The sequence below is a fragment of the Anomaloglossus baeobatrachus genome, chromosome 3 (assembly GCF_048569485.1).
Source record: "Anomaloglossus baeobatrachus isolate aAnoBae1 chromosome 3, aAnoBae1.hap1, whole genome shotgun sequence".
Lineage (NCBI taxonomy): Eukaryota > Metazoa > Chordata > Amphibia > Anura > Aromobatidae > Anomaloglossus > Anomaloglossus baeobatrachus.
The window spans coordinates 143,287,098-143,308,376 of NC_134355.1; the positions used below are offsets into that span (position 1 = coordinate 143,287,098).

Consider the following 21,279-nt stretch of genomic DNA (forward strand, 5'->3'; position numbering starts at 1 on the left):
ATGCACCCCACATCACCTCACACACACACACACACACAATGCACCCCACATCACCTCACACACACACACACAATGCACCCCACATCACCACACACACACACACACACACACACAATGCACCCCACATCACCTCACAAACACACACACAATGCACCCCACATCACCTCTCTCACACACACACACAGAATACAATGCACCCCCCCATTACCCCTCCCCCCACATACAATACAATGCACCCCCCCATTAACCCTCCCCCACACACAATACAATGCACCCCTCATTACCCTTCCCCACACACACGATACAATGCACCCTCCATTACCCCTCCCCCCACACACAATACAACCCTCATCACCCCCTACACACACAAATTACACTGCCCCATCACTACATATTCCTCCCTCCCTCGGAATACAGTACTCCTCCTCTGCCTGTCACAGAGCTGTGTTCCTTCACAAATGTTCACCGTTGTGTCCTCAGCCCCTCCTCACTCATCCCCATTAATTACACCTGTCTCTTCAGCTCCTTCATGGAGCGCTCGCTTCCTCTTGTCCCCTGTGTGGCGCCTGCAGCACTGTGATGACGTCAGCAAGGTGCTGATCTCATCACGTTGCTGCACGTCGGGGGCGGGGCCGGGTCCCGGCGCGCTATTCAAATGTATTTACGTCTGAAAGATGCAAATACATTTGAATAGGAACGGAAAGAGGAAGCTTCGGTCATCGGCTCTGCTGCGCTCCTCTACACTGGGTGCATGCCGAGCACAGCACACAGCAGAGCCGACAGAGCACAGCGCGCTGCCTCCTGCTAGTGTGCCTGGCATGCACACAGTGTAGAAGAGCGCAGCGGGGACAGCAGATACAGCGGCGCACTACACCGTGCCCCTGCTTCTAGGGAGGGGGAGGGGGGGCAGCTGCCCGCCCCTCGCTGGGTACGGCCGCAGCACATAGCAGGGAGCATTAGCACACCTGACCCCGGAAGTACAAGCGGCCAGTGGTACTTCCGGTGTCAATCAGCGTCCTGTGCCCGCAGTTTGTTTTTGCGTCTTAAAGACGCAGATACAAATAAGTAGCGGTGCTTCAACACCCCGCGGTGGGGGAGAGGGTGTGAAGAAAAAAAAATGCTGACAGGTGCCAAGTATGGTGGGGGCCCCCTTAGAAGCTCTTTTGGTGGGGGCCCCTGGGCTGGAGCCCCGTCTGCCCCGCCTATAATCCGGCCCTGTGCGGAGGTGTGTGTGTATCAGGCATACAGTGCAGAGGTGTGTGTGTATCAGGCATACAGTGCAGAGGTGTGTGTGTATCAGGCATACAGTGCGGAGGTGTGTGTGTATCAGGCATACAGTGCGGAGGTGTATCAGGCACACAGTGCGGAGGTGTATCAGGCATACAGTGCGGAGGTGTATCAGGCACACAGTGCGGAGGTGTATCAGGCATACAGTGCGGAGGTGTGTGTGTATCAGGCATACAGTGCGGAGGTGTGTGTGTATCAGGCATACAGTGCGGAGGTGTATCAGGCACACAGTGCGGAGGTGTGTGTGTGTGTGTGTGTGTGTGTGTGTGTGTGTATCAGGCATACAGTGCGGAGGTGTATCAGGCACACAGTGCGGAGGTGTGTGTGTGTGTGTGTGTGTGTGTGTGTATCAGGCATACAGTGCGGAGGTGTGTGTGTATCAGGCATACAGTGCGGAGGTGTGTGTGTATCAGGCATACAGTGCGGAGGTGTGTGTGTATCAGGCATACAGTGCGGAGGTGTGTGTGTATCAGGCATACAGTGCGGAGGTGTGTGTGTATCAGGCATACAGTGCGGAGGTGTGTGTGTATCAGGCATACAGTGCGGAGGTGTGTGTGTATCAGGCATACAGTGCGGAGGTGTATCAGGCACACAGTGCGGAGGTGTGTGTGTATCAGGCATACAGTGCGGAGGTGTGTGTGTATCAGGCATACAGTGCGGAGGTGTGTGTGTATCAGGCATACAGTGCGGAGGTGTATCAGGCACACAGTGCGGAGGTGTGTGTGTGTGTGTGTGTGTGTGTATCAGGCATACAGTGCGGAGGTGTGTGTGTGTGTGTGTATCAGGCATACAGTGCGGAGGTGTATCAGGCATACAGTGCGGAGGTGTGTGTGTATCAGGCATACAGTGCGGAGGTGTGTGTGTATCAGGCATACAGTGCGGAGGTGTATCAGGCATACAGTGCGGAGGTGTGTGTGTGTGTGTGTGTGTGTGTATCAGGCATACAGTGCGGAGGTGTGTGTGTGTGTGTGTATCAGGCATACAGTGCGGAGGTGTGTGTGTGTATCAGGCATACAGTGCGGAGGTGTGTGTGTGTGTGTGTATCAGGCATACAGTGCGGAGGTGTGTGTGTGTGTGTGTATCAGGCATACAGTGCGGAGGTGTGTGTGTGTATCAGGCATACAGTGCGGAGGTGTGTGTGTGTGTGTGTATCAGGCACACAGTGCGGAGGTGTGTGTGTGTGTGTGTGTGTGTGTGTGTCTCCTGCAGAGTACAGCCGGATGCCAGTTGTCACACACCGATCTATAGGATATTATCAGAACACTACCAGCAGTGAAGTCCGGGCTGTGACTCCTCCCATTCACGTGACTGATCACATGGTCATGACCTCACCAAAGGTCCTTCAGCCACTAGCTGAGGCATGGTCGTGACGTCATCCCAGGTCCTTTTCCCCAGTAGGCTCCGTCCTGCCACATCTCCCCGGCTGTCGTCGTTGTGCAGCGCTGGTTCTGCTGACGCCATGGACTGTGATACCATGGAGAATGACATCCTGGAGGCGCTGGAAGACCTGGGGTACGGCGCTGTAGGCGCTATGTGTTCCGCACGTTTCCTCCGCCGGTCACCCGGCTGTATCACCCGCACACATCACCACAGTGTGATCCTGCGGTTAGGCTGGGGCACATGTACGTCCGCCCGGTGCCCCGAGGATCCGCTCACTGCCGGCCCTGCACTCTTCACTCTCCGGTATCAGTGCTGCACTCTACAGCGCGGGGTATCGGGGACCTCGGACCGTGCCGGAGCCGGCCACCTTCCGCCACACCGGGGCCATATGCTCTGTGGTGACACCGGGCCCCACCCCCACTGCTGTCAGCAGGTCTGTTTCCCATGACGGGGCATAGTGGGGGGAGCGGGGCCTGGGGACCCCGATATAATCAGTGGTGTCCATATGGTGACAGCAGCCAGTCCTGTCCTGGAGGGCAGTGTGTCACCGCCATAGATGTGATGTCCCTGAGCGGCTGAGTCAGGCCTGTGTCCGGTGACCACGGGTCCTACCTGGACTGTGCAACTTGAACAATTATTTCAGACAATTTGGGAATTACAACTAATCGGCCAAGAGGGAAAAAGTAGCCACATTATTCGGTGGCCCCCTACTTGCCCAGTATGTGCCCGCACACATCACCTGTAGCCAAACCCGCTGATGGCAACCATCAGGCAGATCCAGAGGACAGTGAACTATGGGGAAGCAATGTGAAGCATCTGGCAGCGGCTTTCTCTACATTGAAAGCATATGGGGGGCTGAGATTACGAGCCTTCAGCTCCCGGATATAGAAGGGGGGCGCAAAGATGGGAGTGTAGATTCACAGGACCCCGGTCCATCCGCCAGGTCAGTAATCTGGGGCCACTGGGCAGGAGGCCGGCACATCTCCTCACCTCTTGCCATTCCTGAGTCTTCTTTTGATGAGACCATGCTGGCACAATGTCATCAGTACAGCATGACGCGCACACAGTGTCACACACCAGCCCGGGTAATCAAAATCTCCCATTTTTAGTCCCAGCCTTAGGCCACTTCACACATCCAACTCTTGGCTTCCGAGTATAGACCTCAATGTCTAGACCAGCGGGGGGTCTCCATAGAAGTATATATATGAGATTGGGTCCGCAGACCCGCAACCTGAAGTGAAAGTTAGATGTGTAAACCCGGCCTAAGGCTGTGACCTCCCATGTAGTGGCTTAGGCTAGGTTCACATTTCCGTTGTTTTGCATCAGTTACATGCGTTGCTTGATGCTTGTGACTGATGCGTTGTACAACGAGTGACAAGAATTGTAATTCATTGTCATGAGAAAGCGGATTCCATTGTAAAACGAGAGAGAGAACGATCAGCTGATCATTCACAATAGCCGGCCACCGGGAGATCAGCTGATCATTCACAATAGCCGGCCGCCGGGAGATCAGCTGATCATTCACAATAGCCGGCCGCCGGGAGATCAGCTGATCATTCACAATAGCCGGCCGCCGGGAGATCAGCTGATCATTCACAATAGCCGGCCGCCGGGAGATCAGCTGATCATTCACAATAGCCGGCCGCCGGGAGATCAGCTGATCGCTCTTAAAAGGCGGCTTTTGAGAGCGATAGCTTATCTCCAGGCGGCCGGCTATTGTGAACGATCAGCTGATCATTCGGCCGCCGAGAGAGAGACACTCATTGGAATGATTAAACACAAGATTTGAGCATGCGCAGTGAAAACATAAGGTTTCCGCTGCTCAAAAAACGTTACATGCTGCGTTCCTGCCGCCCGACGGTCACTCGTTCCACGACTGATCAGTCGGGCGGCGGATGCAACGCAAGGGCATCAGTCACAATCTGCCGCTCATACAAGTCTATGGGAAACAACGGAATCCGCCAAAATAATTGTGTTGTTTATCAGAGCGGCGGATTGTGACTGATCATAAACAACGGAAATGTGAACGTAGCCTTAAGGCCCTGTCACACACAGAGATAAATCTGCGGCAGATCTGTGGTTGCAGTGAAATTGTGGACAATCAGTGCCAGGTTTGTGGCTGTGTACAAATGGAACAATATGTCCATGATTTCACTGCAACCACAGATCTGCCAAAGATTTATCTCTGTGTGCGACAGGGCCTTTACCCTCAAAACCGATCAGAGGTGTGAAACCAACCTTCAATAGTCTGAGGTGATTCCACAAACGGTTTCTGGTTACTGATGTAATTCTGTATTATCAGTAAGAATGTAACATTGATTCACCCACTACATTTATAACCTTACAACTCTCCCCCACAGGTACAAAGGTTCCTTAATGGACGAGGGGGCCTTGGTCCAAGCTGCCGCTCAGGGGGCTCTTTCCCCAGAATATACCAAGCTCTGCGCCTGGCTGGTAACGGAGCTGAGGCTGTTCTGTAAATTGGAAGAAAATGTAGAAGCCACTAATAGTAAGCAGATAATATAAGGGATATGAATGTGAGGTCTGGGGAGATGGACCACCACTGGCGTCCACCGGGAAAGGTATAGAAATCCCCTTTGGCAGAGATGTCTTACTTGGAATCTGACACCTCAAGCTAAGAAAATGGCCTTTAATTTGTATAGCACGTTGCTTGGAGTGTTGTATCCTTTAATCTCACTGCACTTAGGCTTTTTTTTTTATGACCAGGTTTGCGTGATCAGCTTTATTCTAAAGTTATATCTGTACGTTCTTGGTCTCAGTACATATAAGTAAATAAGGTTCTTGTTCGTTTTTCCCCTTTTTATTGCTGTCATTCCAGGCCCCAATGAAGCTGAAGGGTTTCAGTTAGAAATGAGTGGTCTGCTGACGGAGATGAACTGTCCATATGTATCTTTGACATCTGGAGAGGTCAACAAGCGCCTTCTTGATAAGACAAACTGCCTACTCCTGCTAAGTAAGTAATATCATTACAATTTTATCTTAGAGGTTGTCCACTACCTTTACATTGATGGCCTATTGTGAAGATAGGGCATCATTGTCTGATCGGCTGCAATCCGTCACCCTGCACTCCCGCCGGTCAGCTACTTTCTGTTCTGGTAGCAGCAGCTGACGGTCAGAAATGCTTAGGGTATGTGCGCACGTGTGCGTATTACATGCAGTTACGCTGCGTTCTGCACCGCAGCGTAACTGCATGCGTCCTGCGTCCCCTGCACAATCTATGGAGATTGTGCAGGAGCCGTGCGCACGTGGCATGTTAGAACACAGCGATTCGGCTGCTTGCCGAATCGCTGCGTTCTAAGAAGTGACATGTCACTTCTTTCGTGCGTTCTGCATGCTGTCTATAGGGAGAGGCAGCATGCAGAGCGCACGAATCTGCCGGCACCATGCGCTTCAGAACGAAGCTTTTCAGCTGCACTCTGAAGCGCACATTTTCGGTGCGGTGCAGAGCGCACACGTGCGCACATAGCCTCAGTTTCAGAGCTACCTGTCTGCGGCTGGTTTAAGAAGATGGGGCAGCTCCGAAACTGAACATTTCCGACCACCGGCGCCAAAAACAGCAGATTGGCCGAGGTCTGACACCCAGGACCCCCGCCGGTCAGATATTGTTGACCTATCCTAAGCATACGCCATCAGTCTTAAAGTAGTGGACAACTACATTCATTTAAAGGGGTTGTCCAAAACAAGACAACCTTTTATCGATTGGCCCAAGTAGGTGGAGAAAAAAAAAATTAAGTTCAACTCCCAGACCTGCATAACTCGTCTTTACGCCTGTGTCCCCAACGGTCTCCTGGCACAAACATCCAGGGGCATCACATGAGCGCTGAAGCTGATCAATGGCTTCTGATTGGCTGTGACGCCTCCGTGCAATGTTGATGCCAGGCACCAGCGGGATGCACAGCACTGGGTACAGAGGAGTAGCATCGGTTAAGAAGGTGAGTATAGTTTGTTGGGGTTTTTTTCTTTATCGTAATGTAGGGTTGTTCAATAGTGGATGACTTTAATTTACAAACATTACCCTATGATGACATTTCTGTAGTGATTGCAAACTGTACTTAAAGTCGTTTTCTCTCTTGGTAAGTGATAGCATATTGCTCATTTATGCCTTAAAGGGAACCTGTCACCCTTCTTTCGGCCTATAAGCTGCGGCCACCACCACCGGCCTCTTATATAGCATTCTAACATGCTGTATATAAGAGCCCAGGCCGGGGGTATTTAAATAAAAAACACTTTATAATACTCACCTAACGGTCGCGCAGTGGGCCTTATGGGCGTCTCCGGTGCCGGCGTCGCCTCTTTCGGCCATCTTCGTCCTCCTTCTCTAGCCGCGGTGCATGACGCGTCCGACGTCATCCACACTCGCCAGCATAGTGGTCCTGAGCAGGCGCACTTTGATCTGCCCTGAGCAGGGCAGAGCAAAGTATTGTAGTGTGCTTGCGCAGGACCGGCAAGTGTCTATGAAGTAGCCGCGTCATGCACCCAGGCTTCAGAAAGAGGACAAAGATGGCCGAAAGAGGAGGCGCCGGCACCAGACAACGGAGACTCCCATTAGGCCCACCGCAGCGACCGTTAGGTAAGTATTCTAAAGTGTTTTTTATGTTCTCACAGCGGCCTGGGCTTTTATATACAGCATGTTAGAATGCTGTATATAAGAGCCCGGTGGTGGTGGCCGCAGCTTATAGGTCAAAAAAGTGGTGACAGGTTCCGTTTTAAGTAAATGATCGGTGGTCTGACTTCTAGATCCATAACAGATTCTGAGAATGAAGGGACCGCACTGTGTCAGACATTAAACCCCTCTGTTTTGGGCCAGTTCCCTGCACAGTGGGTCATTGAGAGAACACCACTGTGAAGGGGGTGCTATAGGGCAGAGATTTAATTCTGAGACCAGAACAAGTTAGAGTGTGAACTCCCAGTAATCATTACTTGATGGAATATCCTAGTGATATGTGTCACTTGCTAATATATGGAATACTCCTTTAAAGGACTTTCTGTATTTTGATAAAAATCTGTCATATGGCGCATATTGACTACGGCCATGGTACCACCCCAGCCTACTACCCTTAGCATGAATGGGCAATCGCTGCAAAGAAGTGTTTTCACCCTCCAGACTGGACGCAAGCATTATTACTTTATAGACCTTTCATTGAGGCGTAATGTTGCACCCAATACCCCTACATTGCGGACGTGTGCAGCCCTCCGCAGGTTCTCCTAGTGATCTCTCTGTGATGCAATGTGGTTTTTTCTTTTCTGAACACACCATAAAGTCTGTTGTTGATTTTACACCTTGTGACTATGCAGGTAAATATGCTACAGACTAGCTTTTAGACTGCTCTTTACAAAATGTTTAATGACAATGAAAACAAATTTGCAGGACCCTCGTCCAGAGGCCGTGTTGCTTGTCTGTGGCCAGGAGACCAGAGCCCTATGAGTCTCCTACCTGAAGGATCCAAACCTCTTCTGATCAATGTCATGCGTACAAGGCATGATAACAATTATGTTGCACCTGACTTACTGATCAGGGAAGGTGCCAGTGATGCTGGAAGATATGAGGAGGTTCGCAGGACTCTGGTCTGTTGGCCACAGATTACTGCTGCAGTCGCAGGACCAGGTTTGTGCAAATCTATTTGATCATCGCTAAAGGTATTGTTGTTAGATGTCCATTGTATGAATTAATGGTAACATATTGATGAGACCCTGACTCTTCACAGCATATCTGCTATCAGAACTTGAAGCTGCAAGAATGTTGTGTGTAAATATACCTGCAAAAAAAGACCAAGATGGTGGCAGTGAGGTCTTCACAGAGCTGAAGACTATGTGCATGACTCTGGGAATGTCCAAACCTCCCGCCAATATAACCATGTTCCAGTTTTTCAGCGGAATTGAGAAAAAAGTAAGTTATTCTTAATTCTGAAGAGTAAAACTGTTATAATGTTAAATTCTGCACAGATCTATATCTTTATGTACATCAAGGCATTTCATTCAGCCAACCCAACCCTTCTCTATGCTGACGAGGAGCTCTTTCTTAAACTGCTGTCTGTAGATGGGTTAAATATCTAGTCATGTGGCAAGGCTTGACATTGATTTATAGGAGTGGTTCAGAACTTTTCAGACCTTGAGAGCCACATTCAACTCTGAGAGAAGGTCATGAGCCACATCCAGCTCCTGCCCCCTCATTGTAGTGACACACAGAGCCCCCATTACTGGTCTAATGATAGCTAAAGCTTTTCCCAGAAATCATACCAATTCAGTATGCCAAGGTCCAGGGGTTCCCACAATATCCCCATTCTGTATTATAGCATTAAGCATTCTCACCACACTCTCATATCCAGCTGCAATCCCCTCCTCTCACAGGTAGGATCATCTGGTCCTAACCTTACCATACTTAAATTATCTCTAAACTACCAAGGCAAGTGTATGGGCATCCATATCTGTACTGAGATTCTCTCACAATTCAGCATCTGGAGACCTGCTCTTCATGGCTGTTAGATCAGGTGTTAATGGAACAAGCTGGCAGACAGTCGCGAGCCACACATCATAGTCCAACGAGCCACAGGTTGGGGACCCCTTATTTATAGGGTAGTTTCCTCAAAGGGCTTTTCCAGTTTTTCAGCTGTGAAATATAATATATAATATATATATATATATATATATATATATATATATATATATATAATTATACACAGTCATATGAAAAAGTTTGGGCACCCCCATTAATGTTAACCTTTTTTCTTTATCACAATTTGGGTTTTTGCAACAGCTATTTCAGTTTCATATATGTGCATCCCCCATACTCTGAAACGCTCTACCTCAGCACATCAGACTCTCACCTACCATGGAAAGCTTCAAGAGGAACCTCAAGACCCACCTCTTCCACCAAGCCTACAACCTACAATAGCCCTCAGTCCAGTAGACCACTGCGCAACAAGCTCTGTCCTCACCCATTCCCTGTAGACTGAGCCCTCGCGGGCAGGGTCCTCTCTCCTCCTATACCAGTCTGTCTTGTACTGTTAATGATTGTTGTACGTATACCCTCTTTCACTTGTAAAGCGCCATGGAATAAATGGCGCTATAATAATAAAATAATAATAATAATATATCTAATAACTGATTGACTGAGTAATATTTCTGGATTGAAATGAGGTTTATTGTACTAACAGAAAATGTGCAATCCGCATTTAAACAAAATTTGACGGGTGCAAAAGTATGGGCACCTGAACATAAAAGTGACATTAATATTTTGTAGATCCTCCTTTTGCAAAAATAACAGCCTCTAGTCGCTTCCTGTAGCTTTTAATGAGTTCCTGGATCCTGTATGAAGGTATATTTGACCATTCCTGTTTACAAAACAATTCCAGTTCAGTTAAGTTTGATGGTCGCCGAGCATGGACAGCACGCTTCAAATCATCCCACAGATTTTCAATGATATTCTGGTCTGGGGACTGTGATAGCCATTCCAGAACATTGTAATTGTTCCCCTGCATGAATGCCTGAGTAGATTTGGAGCGGTGTTATGGACCATTGTCTTGCTGAAATATCCATCCCCTGCGTAACTTCAACTTCGTCACTGATTCTTGCACATTATTGTCAAGAGTCTGCTGATACTGAGTTGAATCCATGCGACCCTCAACTTTAACAAGATTCCCGGTGCCGGCATTGGCCACACAGCCCCAAAGCATGATGGAACCTCCACCAAATTTTACTTTGGGTAGCAAGTGCTTTTCTTGGAATGCTGTGTTTTTTTGCCTCCATGCATAACGCCTTTTTGTATGACCAAACAACTCAATCTTTGTTTCATCAGTCCACAGGACCTTCTTCCAAAATGTAACTGGCTTGTTCAAATGTGCTTTTGTATACCTCAGGCGACTCTGTTTGTGGCGTGCTTGCAGAAACTGCTTCTTTCGCATCACTCTCCCATACAGCTTCTCCTGGTGCAACGTGCGCTGTATTGTTGACCGATGCACATTGACACCATCTGCAGCAAGATGATGCTGCAGGTCTTTGGAGGTGATCGGTGGATTGTCCTTGACTGTTCTCACCATTCTTCTTCTCTGCCTTTCTGATATTTTTCTTGGCCTGCCACTTCTGGGCTTAACAAGAACTGTACCTGTGTTCTTCCATTTCCTTACTATGTTCCTCACAGTGGAAACTGACAGTTTAAATCTCTGAGACAACTTTTTGTATCCTTCCCCTGAACAACTATGTTGAATAATCTTTGTTTCTTTGTCGCTCCATTGGGAGACCCAGACAATTGGGTGTATAGCTATTGCCTCTGGAGGCCACACAAAGTATTACACTTAAAAGTGTAAGGCCCCTCCCCTTCTGGCTATACACCCCCAGTGGGATCACTGGCTCACCAGTTTTGTGCTTTGTGCGAAGGAGGCAACACATCCACGCATAGCTCCACTTTTTAGTCAGCAGCAGCTGCTGACTATGTCGGATGGAAGAAAAGAGGACACACATAGTGTCCCCAGCATGCTCCCTTCTCACCCCACTGTATGTCGGAGGTGTTTGTAAGGTTGAGGTACCCATTGCGGGTACGGCGGCAGGAGCCCACATGCTGATTCCTTCCCCATCCCTTTTTACAGGGCTCTGGGTGAAGTGGGATTTACCGGTCTCCAGGCACTGAGACCGTGCTCCATCTACAGCCCCTGGAGAAGATGCTGGATGGAGCGGAGTACATCAGGGACATGGCCCTGCTTCCTCAAGGTACTCTGTGTCCCCGTGCATTTGGCGCTCACACCGCAGCATGCTGGGTGTTGTAGTGCGCCGGGGGACATCAGCGCTGCGGCGCCTGTGCCATGGCCTCATTCAGCTTTGCTGAAGCAGGCTCACTTATGGGAATTGGTCGCGCCGGCCGCTGGGACTGCGGCGCGGCTGGCACTTGTAGTGCGCCGGGGACTTCAGCGCGGCCTGCGCTTTTACGGCGGCCGCGCTGATAACTAGAGTCCCCGGCTTTTGCGGCCTGCTTCCGTTCGTTCCCGCCCCCAGACCTGCCAGTCAGGAGAGGGGCGGGACACTGGCCACTTCCAGGAATCGCTCGCGCCGGCCGCTGGCAGCGGCGCGGCTGGCACTTGTGGTGCGCCGGGGACTTCAGCGCGGCCCGCGCTTTTACGGCGGCCGCGCTGATAACTAGAGTCCCCGGCTTTTGCGGCCTGCTTCCGTTCGTTCCCGCCCCCAGACCTGCCAGTCAGGAGAGGGGCGGGACGCTGGCCACTTCTATGAATCGGTCGCGCCGGCCGCTGGAACTGCGGCGCGGCTGGCACTTGTGGTGCGCCGGGGACTTCAGCGCGGCCCGCGCTTTTACGGCGGCCGCGCTGTTAACTCGAGTCCCCGGCTTCTGGGCCTAGTCTCCCTTCGTTACCGCCCACAGCCCTGACAGTCAGGGTAGGGGCGTGACGCTGCATAGAGCAGAGCTGAGAGCTGGAGTATGTTTTGCATACTCCACCCCTCTCACTTTGTGCACTGTGAATCCGGATTCCCGCACTTTCTCAGGCACGCCCACGGCTTCCTTCTCTACAAGGACACCGGCAGCCATTAGTGTCAGTTTCTGTACGATACAGAGACAAGTGTGGAAGACCCTGGCATTCTGATAGTCACACAATCGCTGTGACAGGCGTTAAGCAGCACCTGTGGTGCTAACCCCACTAGTGCAGAAGTGCACTTATAGATATGCTTGTACTATATACATTGCACTGTTTGCTCGCACGTTGTATATACCCTCCTGGATTGTGCGGAGGAGTTATCAGCATATTCTCTGTGTAAAACAAAGGTGCAGAACCACATGTTTTTCTATACAGCTGGTACAGCATGTACGGCTACACGGCCGGCAGGTTACATAGACTCCCATTGTATGCACTAATGGCCAGGGGATGAGGACGGTGTCTGCAGTATTTACTGACAGATTTTCTGAGACTATGGCTATGATACTAGAAGCCTAGCAGTCCGGACATGTCTCTCACAATATGGGCACTGTTGAATCATTGATCCATGGCCCCCCTCAGTGTGAATAACTAACAGCTCCGGGAATGTCACACGCATCCCAGAGTCACGGCTCTGCACGGACGTCAGTCCCAGACAGCCTAAGTGGGCTCGCTATGAGCGGCCTCGGTTTCATCAGGGTCCTAACAGAAGGACTCGCTGTGTAATGAGGCGGAAGTAGCGGCTCAGGATTCTGATCCTGAGACCGCTCTCAATCTGGATACACCTGATTGTGACGCCATAGTAAATAATCTTATAGCGTCCATCTATAGAATGTGGGTTATTTCTCACAGCTCCTCCAGTGGAGGAGTCAGCTTCACGTATTTTTCTGGACCACTCTGCCTTCAGAGAGGCAGTCCAGGAACACCACGCTTATCCAGATATGCGCTTCTCCAAACGGCTTAGGATTCACGTTATCCCTGTCCCCTGACTTGGTCAAGGACTGGACCCAATGTCCCGAGCGGCATCCTCCAATCTCCAGGCTTGTAGCTAGATCCATAGTTGCAGTGGGAGATGGAACTGCAAACTCAAAGATGCCACTGACAGACAGATGGATCTCTGGTCGAAAGCCATCTATGAGGCTGTCGGCGCACCGTTGGCTCCGGCATTCTCTCCCTTGGGGCACTCCAAGCTATTTCAGCTTGTCTTACACAGATTGACACGGTTACACGTACATCTGTGCCGCAGGTGGCATCCTTAACCTCTCAAATGTCTGCATTTGTTTCTTACGCGATTCAGGTTGTCCTGGACTCTGCGAACCGTGCGGCGGTAGCCTCCGCTACTCCGTGTTTTTAAGCAGAGCCTGGTCTGATCGTTAAGTGAATGGAAGGCAGATTCTGCTTCCAAAAAAGGTTGCCTAACCAGTTGCCTTTTTCTGCTGACCGACTGTTTGGTGAGCGTTGGATGTAACCATCAAACAGTCCAGGGGTAAGGATTCATCCTTTCCTCAGCCCGGACACAACAAACCCCAACAGAGCAAGAGGCAGTCGGGGTTTTCGGCCTTTTCGAGGCTCGGGCAGGTCCCATTTTTCCTCGTCCAATGTGGACTCAAAAGGATCAGAGGAGCTAAGATTCTTAGCGGGCTCAGTCTCGCCCAAAAAAGCGACAGTCTGAAAACCCGCTTCCAAGGCGGCTTCCTCATGACTTGCGGCCTCGGTCGGTAGCAGGCTCTCCCGCCTTGGCGATATTTAGCTGCCATAGGTCAATGACCATTGAGTGTGAGACATTCTGTCTCACGGGTACAGGATAGAGCTCACTTCTCGTCCTCCAACTCGATTCTTCAGAATTTCTCCACCTCCCGGCCGGGCCGCTGCTCTTCTGCAAACAGGGTGCACTCTATAGGCAGAAAGAGTGATGACCCCCGTTCCTCTTCAGGAACAAGGTCACGGTTTTTACCCCAAATTCTTTGCGGTACCTATAACAACGGGCCGTTCCGTCCCGTTCTGGATCTAAAAATGCTCAGCAAGCTCGTGGACACCAGGCGGTTCCGGATGGAATCCCTCCGCCATGTCATCGCCTCAAGGTCCCAAGGATATTTCCTAGCATCATTAGGCATCAAGGATGCTTATCCACACGTGCCGATTGATCCAGAGCACTAGCGTTTCTACGCTTCGTTATAGGAGACGAACACCCTCTGTTCGTAGCTCTACCTTCCGGCTAGCGACAGTCCAACTGGTCTTCGCCAAGGTCAGGGCAGCAGTAGTCACAGTCCTGCTCTCTCAGGGTCACTCTGTGGTCCCGTATTTAGACGATCTACTTGTCAAGGCACTCTCTTAGGAAACATGCCAACACTGCCCGAACGTTGCGCTGGAGACTCTCTAGAGTTTTGGGTGGATCATCAACTTTTTAAAGTCAGATCCGACCCCGACCCTATCGATAACATATCTAGGCATAGAGTTTCTTACTCTCTCAGCGATAGTGAAGCTGCCGCTAGACAAACAGCATTCACTACGGGCTGCAAGCTCTTCTTTAAGAACCAGTCGCACACATTGAGACGCCTCATGCACTTCCTACGTAAGATGGTAGCAATGGAGGCAGTTCCTTTCGCGCAGTTTTACTGCGTCCACTACAATGGGACATTCTCCGCCAATGGGACGAGGAGTCGACGTCCCTCAACAGAGTCGTCGTTCTTTCTCAGGCGGCCAAGGAATCTCTACGGTGGTGGCTTCTTCTCACCTCTTGGTCAAAAAGAAGGTCCTTCCTATCCCCGTCCTGGGCGATAGTTACGACAGACGCGAGTCTATCAGGGTGGGGAGCAGTTTTTCTCCACTACAGCGCTCAGGGTACGTGGACTCAGCAAGAGTCCACTCTTCAGATCAATGTTCTTGAACACAGAGCAGTGTATCTTGCCCTACAATCCTTCCAACAGCGGCTGGAAAGCAAGCATATCCGACTTCAGTCGGACAGCTCCACAGCGGTGGCATACATCAACCACCAAGGTAGAACGCGCAACCGGCAAGCCTTCCAGGAAGTCCGGCAGGTTCTGATGTGGGTGGAAGACACGGCATCCACCATATCCACAATTCACATCCCAAGTGTGGAAACTAGGAAGCTGACTTCCTAAGTCGCTGAGGTGTGGCCGAAAGAGTATGGTCTCCTCACCCGGACGGGTTTCAGGAGATCTGGCGCCGCTGACTGAGGCCGGACGTCGATCTAATGGCGTCACGGCACAACAACAATGTGCCAGCTTCATGGCACGGTTTCACAATCATCGAGCTCTGGCGGCAAACGCCTTAGTTCAGCATTGGTCGCAGTTCCAGCTACCTTGGTGCCACCTCTGGCATTGTTGCCCAGAGTACTGCGCTAGATCAAGACCGACTGCGGCCGCGCCATCCTCGTCGCTACAAATTGGCCGAGGATGTTGTGGTACTCGGTTCTGTGGTGCCTCACGGTAGGCTAACCGGGGGCACTACCAGACCAATCAGACTGGCTGTCTCAAGGGCCATTCTTCCATTTGAATTCTACGGCCCTCAACCGGATGGTGTGGCATTGAGTCCTGGAACCTAGTGTCGTCAGGATTACCTCAGGACGTGGTTGCCACCATGAGACAGGCTAGCATACCAACGTCCGCCAAGATTGACCACAGGACGTGGAAGATGTTCTTATCTCGGTGCTCGCCGCAGGGTGTTTCTCCCTGGCCGGTTGCATCGTCTATGTTTCCTTCCTTCCTGCAATCTAGGTAGGAAAATGGGTTGTCGCTCAGTTCCCTTTAGGGACAAGTCTCAGCGCTATCTGTATTTTTTCAGAAACGACGACTTCCTCAGGTACGCACGTTCCTACGGAGAGTTTGTCTTCTCAGCACTCCGTACAAGCAGCCGTTAGAGCCCTGAGATCTGAACAAGGTTCTAATTGCTCTCCAGATGCCGCCTTTCGAGCCTTTGAAGGATGTCTCCCTTCCCGTTTTTCACGGGAAGTGGCCTTCTAGTAACGGTCTTGTCTCTTAGGAGAGTTTCCGAGCTAGCAACGCTCTCATACACTCTCCCTTCCTGGTCCTTCACCAGGACAGGGTAGTTCTGCGTCCGGTTCCGGAATTTCTCCCTAAGGTGGTATCCCATTTTCATATCAATCAGGATATCACCTCACCTTCTTTGTGTCCTCGTCCAGTCCATCAATTTCAGAAAGATTTGCATCTGTTGGTTCTGGTGAGAGCACTCAGGTTCTACTTCCCGCATGGCGCTCCTGCGCCACCCGGATGCACTCTTTGTCCTTGTCGCTGGTCGGCGTAAACAGTCGCAAGCTTCCAGATCCACCCTTGCTCGGGGGCTCGAGGAACCAATTCTTGAAACCTACAGTTCTACTGGGCTTCTGGTTCTCTCAAGGCCGAAGGCCCATTCTACCAGAGCCGTGGGTGCATCCTGGGCATTACGGCACCAGGCTACGGCTCAGCAGGTGTGTCAGGCACCCACCTGGTCGAGTCTACTTACTTTTACCAAGCATTATCAGATGCATACCTACGCTTCGGCAGACGCCAGCCTAGGTAGATAAGTCATTCAGGCGGCGGTTGGCCACCTGTAGGAGAGGGCCGTTTGACGGCCCTATCATGAGGTATTCTTTTACCCACCCAGGGATTGCTTTTGGACATCCCAATTGTCTGGGTCTCCCAATGGAGCGACAAAGAAGAAGGGAATTTTGTTTACTTACCGTAAATTCCTTTTCTTCTAGCTCCAATTGGGAGACCCAGCACCCGCCCTGTTTTCTCGGGGTTTTTCTGTTTTTTCGGGTACACATGTTGTTCATGTGGTATGGTTCAGTTCTCCGATGTTTCCTCGGATTGAATTGGTCTTTAAACCAGTTATTGGCTTTCCTCCTTCTTGCTTTGGCACTAAAACTGGTGAGCCAGTGATCCCACTGGGGGTGTATAGCCAGAAGGGGAGGGGCCTTACACTTTTAAGTGTAATACTTTGTGTGGCCTCCAGAGGCAATAGCTATACACCCAATTGTCTGGGTCTCCCAATTGGAGCTAGAAGAAAAGGAATTTACGGTAAGTAAACAAAATTCCCTTCTTTCAGATCATTTGAGAGTTGTTTTGAGGAGCCCATGATGCGACTCTTCATAGGAGATTCAAATAGGAGAACAATTTGCAAGTGGCCACCTTAAATACCTTTTCTCATGATTGGATACACCTGCCTATGAAGTTCAAAGCTCAATGAAGTTACAAAACCAATTTAGTGCTTTAGTAAGTCAGTAAAAAGTAGTTAGGAGTGTTCAAATCAAGAAATTGATAAGGGTGCCCATACTTTTGCACTGGTCAAATTTTGTTTAAATGCGGATTGCACATTTTCTGTTAGTACAATAAACCTCATTTCCATCCAGAAATATTACTCAGTCCATCAGTTATTAGATATATGAAACAGAAATAGCTGTTGCAAAAACCCAAATTGTTATAAAGAAAAAAGGTCAACATTAATAGGGGTGCCCAAACTTTTTCATATGACTGTATATGTGTGTGTGTGTGTGTGTGTGTGTGTGTGTGTGTGTGTGTGTATATATATTATTATATATTTTCAGGCATGGATGGTTTTAAAAGAATAATTTGAGGCATGTTCACTCTTCAGCTCTCCCCCCACCCCCCTGGATTAAGCACAGGAACTGCAAACTATCCGATAACACTATCTTCTAGTCACCTGACCTCTGCAGCCAATCATAGCTGTGGAGGAGCTTCCACAGTACGCACAGACCTCCAGAGCGGTGTCACAAGAAGGTTTTTACAAACCTCACCAACTGTCATGATGGCGTCAGGATCTATGGAGACTTCAAATTCTGGCACTCTGCCTGATAACTTCACTGATGTCTGTGATCAGCGCAGGCAGACTTGGACGTCCACCCGCAAACTTGTAGTTCATAAGCAGACTAGGCAAAGTTAATCCCTGCTGGGCTGCTTGTTGGTCTCTTTTGATCACATGCTGTGGGGGAGCCAGACACATTCGCTGCCATCCTTTATATGCTGGCTGGACCCTTCATTTTATGCCAGCTATAGCTAGTCTATACTGGTATGGTGAGGTGTTGTGATCCAGACTTTACTGGTGGTTGTAATACTTTGCCGCTTTGAGCGGTTGTGGTGTTAATCCTTCTTGTCCTGTTGTTGCTGCCTTCCTTCTCTTGCTTTTCTCCTTAGTCTCCTACTGTTTGTTCCTGTGAGTTTGCAGTGTGTCTGAGTTGTTTTTTTTTTTTTTTTCTCTCTGTCTGTCTTAATCTGTGTTGCCATCACACTTCTGCCTCTTCCTTCCCGGGGGGAAGCGGTTTAGTTTTGTTCTAGAGAATAGTAAGGCATGGGACTCTGGCGTCTCCACTATCAGGGGTAATCCAGAGATTAGGGATAGCCTAGGGTCCCATAGAGTGAGGGAAACTATAGGAACCCCATGTCCCTCACTATCGTACAATCACATTGTGACTGGTGGCCTGTGCTGGATCTGTAGGGAAGCTGGAAGGTGAGTATGCCTCTATTTATTTTTTTAAAACCCTAGACTTTTCTATTTTGGGAAAGGGCTATTTTGCACATGCATGCTAGGCGATTTATCATTTCATTTCCCCCCCCCCCCCCCTTCCATGTCCCAATCTTGCTACAGATTGTTTGATATTTGGAGCATAGGGCGATCAGTACCATCACCTGCTAAGATCTCCAGCCTTCTCATATATTTTCAGAATGCATTGTTCATTATTCACTGCTACCCCACACGGTAATACAATGTGTCAGGCAGTTATCGACCCATCCCCAGATAATTACAAAGTGGTGTTATTACATACTGATAACCGGGGCCAAATACAGGCTCATGTGCATCTATAGAGCTGGAGCCTGGCAGTATACGTAACTCTGATAGGCAATGTGGTGCTCCAGGGTGACCTGAACTCGCCATAAAGTGGATAGATGAACTATTATTAAACATTGATAATTTCAGCATAATATATGTAAAATCCACCCATTAATATCAATATAAAGTTACTATTGACCTCTCCATATTTTATCTTGTGTTTTATTTTTTTTCCTAGTTAAAAGAAACTTTAGCAAAAGTGCCGCCCAGTCATCTAGGAAAGCCTCTGCTAAGCAAGCCCCTGGGGCCATCGCACTGGGTGAGTAGTTTCCTATACACATAGACTCGATTTACATAACTGCTATGCAGGAGCCGCTCATGTGACTGCCCCATTGGGTGACATTTGTGTACATGGGCATATTGCTGGGTAATCTTTAACCCTTTATGGAAACTTTTGGGTGTTTTTGTTTGTTTATTTGCATTTTTCGCTCTCTTTACAAGTGTCAGATTTTTTTTTTCCTTTTCCATTGGCATAGCCACATGATGGCTTGTGTTTTAGGCCACAAGTAGTTGTTTTGAATGACACTGGTCCTCCCAGCAGAGCTGGTCCTCAAGAGTTCTACAGCATCCGAGGTCTCCCTGCAGGCTGAAAGCAGTACGGGATCACTGTGTGTGTGTGTGTGTGTGTGTGTGTGTGTGTGTGTGTGTGTGTGTGTGTGTGTGTGTGTGTGTATATATATATATGCAGAGGAATCCCGTGTGTGTATATACCAGACAGTGATACAGATCTCTGTGTGAAAGCCGTTGGCACCTTCCAGCTGTAGCTATTCATGGTCTGCTGACTGCAACGGTTTTTTTCGGGGGGCAGTCTGCTTTTTTTTTGGGTCTGTCTTCCGTCTTATGGGGGTGTCTGCTGTCTGTAATGAAGTGTCCTGTATTCTTTAACCTTTTTTAGCTGCATGTGCACTTTATTATTGAACCACGCTTAGGGTTTATTTTGGGGGTAGTTCTTATATTTTAAGTTTACTCCAAAAAGGCTGAAAATGCCTGGAAGGGCTTATTTTTGGGCTAGGGCTTATTATCTGGGAAACACAGTATTTAAAGACATGAGGTTTTGTCTGTGGATTCAGTTTACCCTGATTGTGGTAGACTTTCCTTAAGGATTGAGGTTTTGGGTATTGGGAAAGTATGGGAGAAATTTTGCAGACACTTGTGGGAAGGGTAGACAAGAGGAGAAGGAGGTCTTTTGACAACTAGAACTACATGTATTGAGGTAGTGCACAATTAGGTCAGAGATTTATGGAGGGGAAGGATATATACAGTCTTATGTCAATCATTTGAACTAAATTCACAGACCAATGGGTAGACAGTAAAGGGATTGTGATGGCAAAGGAGCTAAAGGGAATCCTCAGCAGGTTTTTGCTACAATAGAGCATTATGATGTAGGCAAAGAAATTCTGAATCCAATGAGATTTTAGATTTTAACAATGCAGCAGAGCTCAAAGTCGAGACACACACACACACACACACACACACACACACACACACACACACACGGCTCTCAATGTACAGAGTCTATAGATAATGAGGTGCTAATCCGAGGGGGGTGTGGTCAGACTAGTGTGGTCCAGTGCAATGATAATCCCGGGTGATAAAATCTTCACTTTAAAGGCCACGTCTCACTAAGCAACATCGCTAGGAACATCGCTGCTGAGGCATGACTTTTGTGATGCAACAGTGATGTTGCTGTGTGTGATATCCAGCAACAACCTGGCCCCTGCTGTGAGGTCGTTGGTTGTTGCTGAATGTCCTGGACCATTTTTTAGTTGTTGCTCTCCCGCTGTGAAGCGCACATCGCTGTGTGTGACAGTGACAGAGCAACAACTGAATGTGCAGTGAGCAGGGAGCCGGCTTCTGCGGACGCTGGTAACCAATGTAAATATCAGGTAACCAAGAAGCCTTTTCCTTGGTTACCTGATATTTACCTTCGTTACCAGCGTCTGCCGCTCTCACGCGGTCAGTGCCGGCTCCCTGCACACATAGCCAGACTACACATCGGGTAATTAACCCGATGTGTCCTCTGGCTAGGAGTGCAGGGAGCCAGCGCTAAGCGGTGTGCGCTGGTAACCAAGGTAAATATCGGGTTGGTTACCCGATATTTACCTTAGTTACCAAGCGCAGCATCGCTTCCACGCGTCGCTGCTGGCTGGGGGCTGGTCACTAGTTGCTGGTGAGATCTGCCTGTGTGACAGCTCACCAGCAACCCGTGTAGCGACGCTCCAGCGATCCCTGCCAGGTCAGGTTGCTGGTGGGATCGCTGGAGCGTCGCTTAGTGTGACAGTACCTTTAGTTAACAACATCACAGCAG

General features: G+C 49.5%; 1 protein-coding gene across 1 annotated transcript in view; it reads left to right on the plus strand.

Annotated features, from left to right (window-relative positions):
* Positions 1-2,651: 2,651 nt before the first annotated feature.
* Positions 2,652-21,279, plus strand: part of FAM98A (family with sequence similarity 98 member A) — a 61,016-nt gene continuing 42,388 nt past the window's right edge. The window contains exons 1-5 of the mRNA XM_075339497.1: positions 2,652-2,799; positions 5,028-5,176; positions 5,507-5,641; positions 8,394-8,575; positions 19,150-19,230. Of these exons, the coding sequence (XP_075195612.1) occupies positions 2,747-2,799; positions 5,028-5,176; positions 5,507-5,641; positions 8,394-8,575; positions 19,150-19,230 (600 nt within the window). The 5' untranslated portion in view covers positions 2,652-2,746. The remainder of the gene's footprint in view (positions 2,800-5,027; positions 5,177-5,506; positions 5,642-8,393; positions 8,576-19,149; positions 19,231-21,279) is intronic.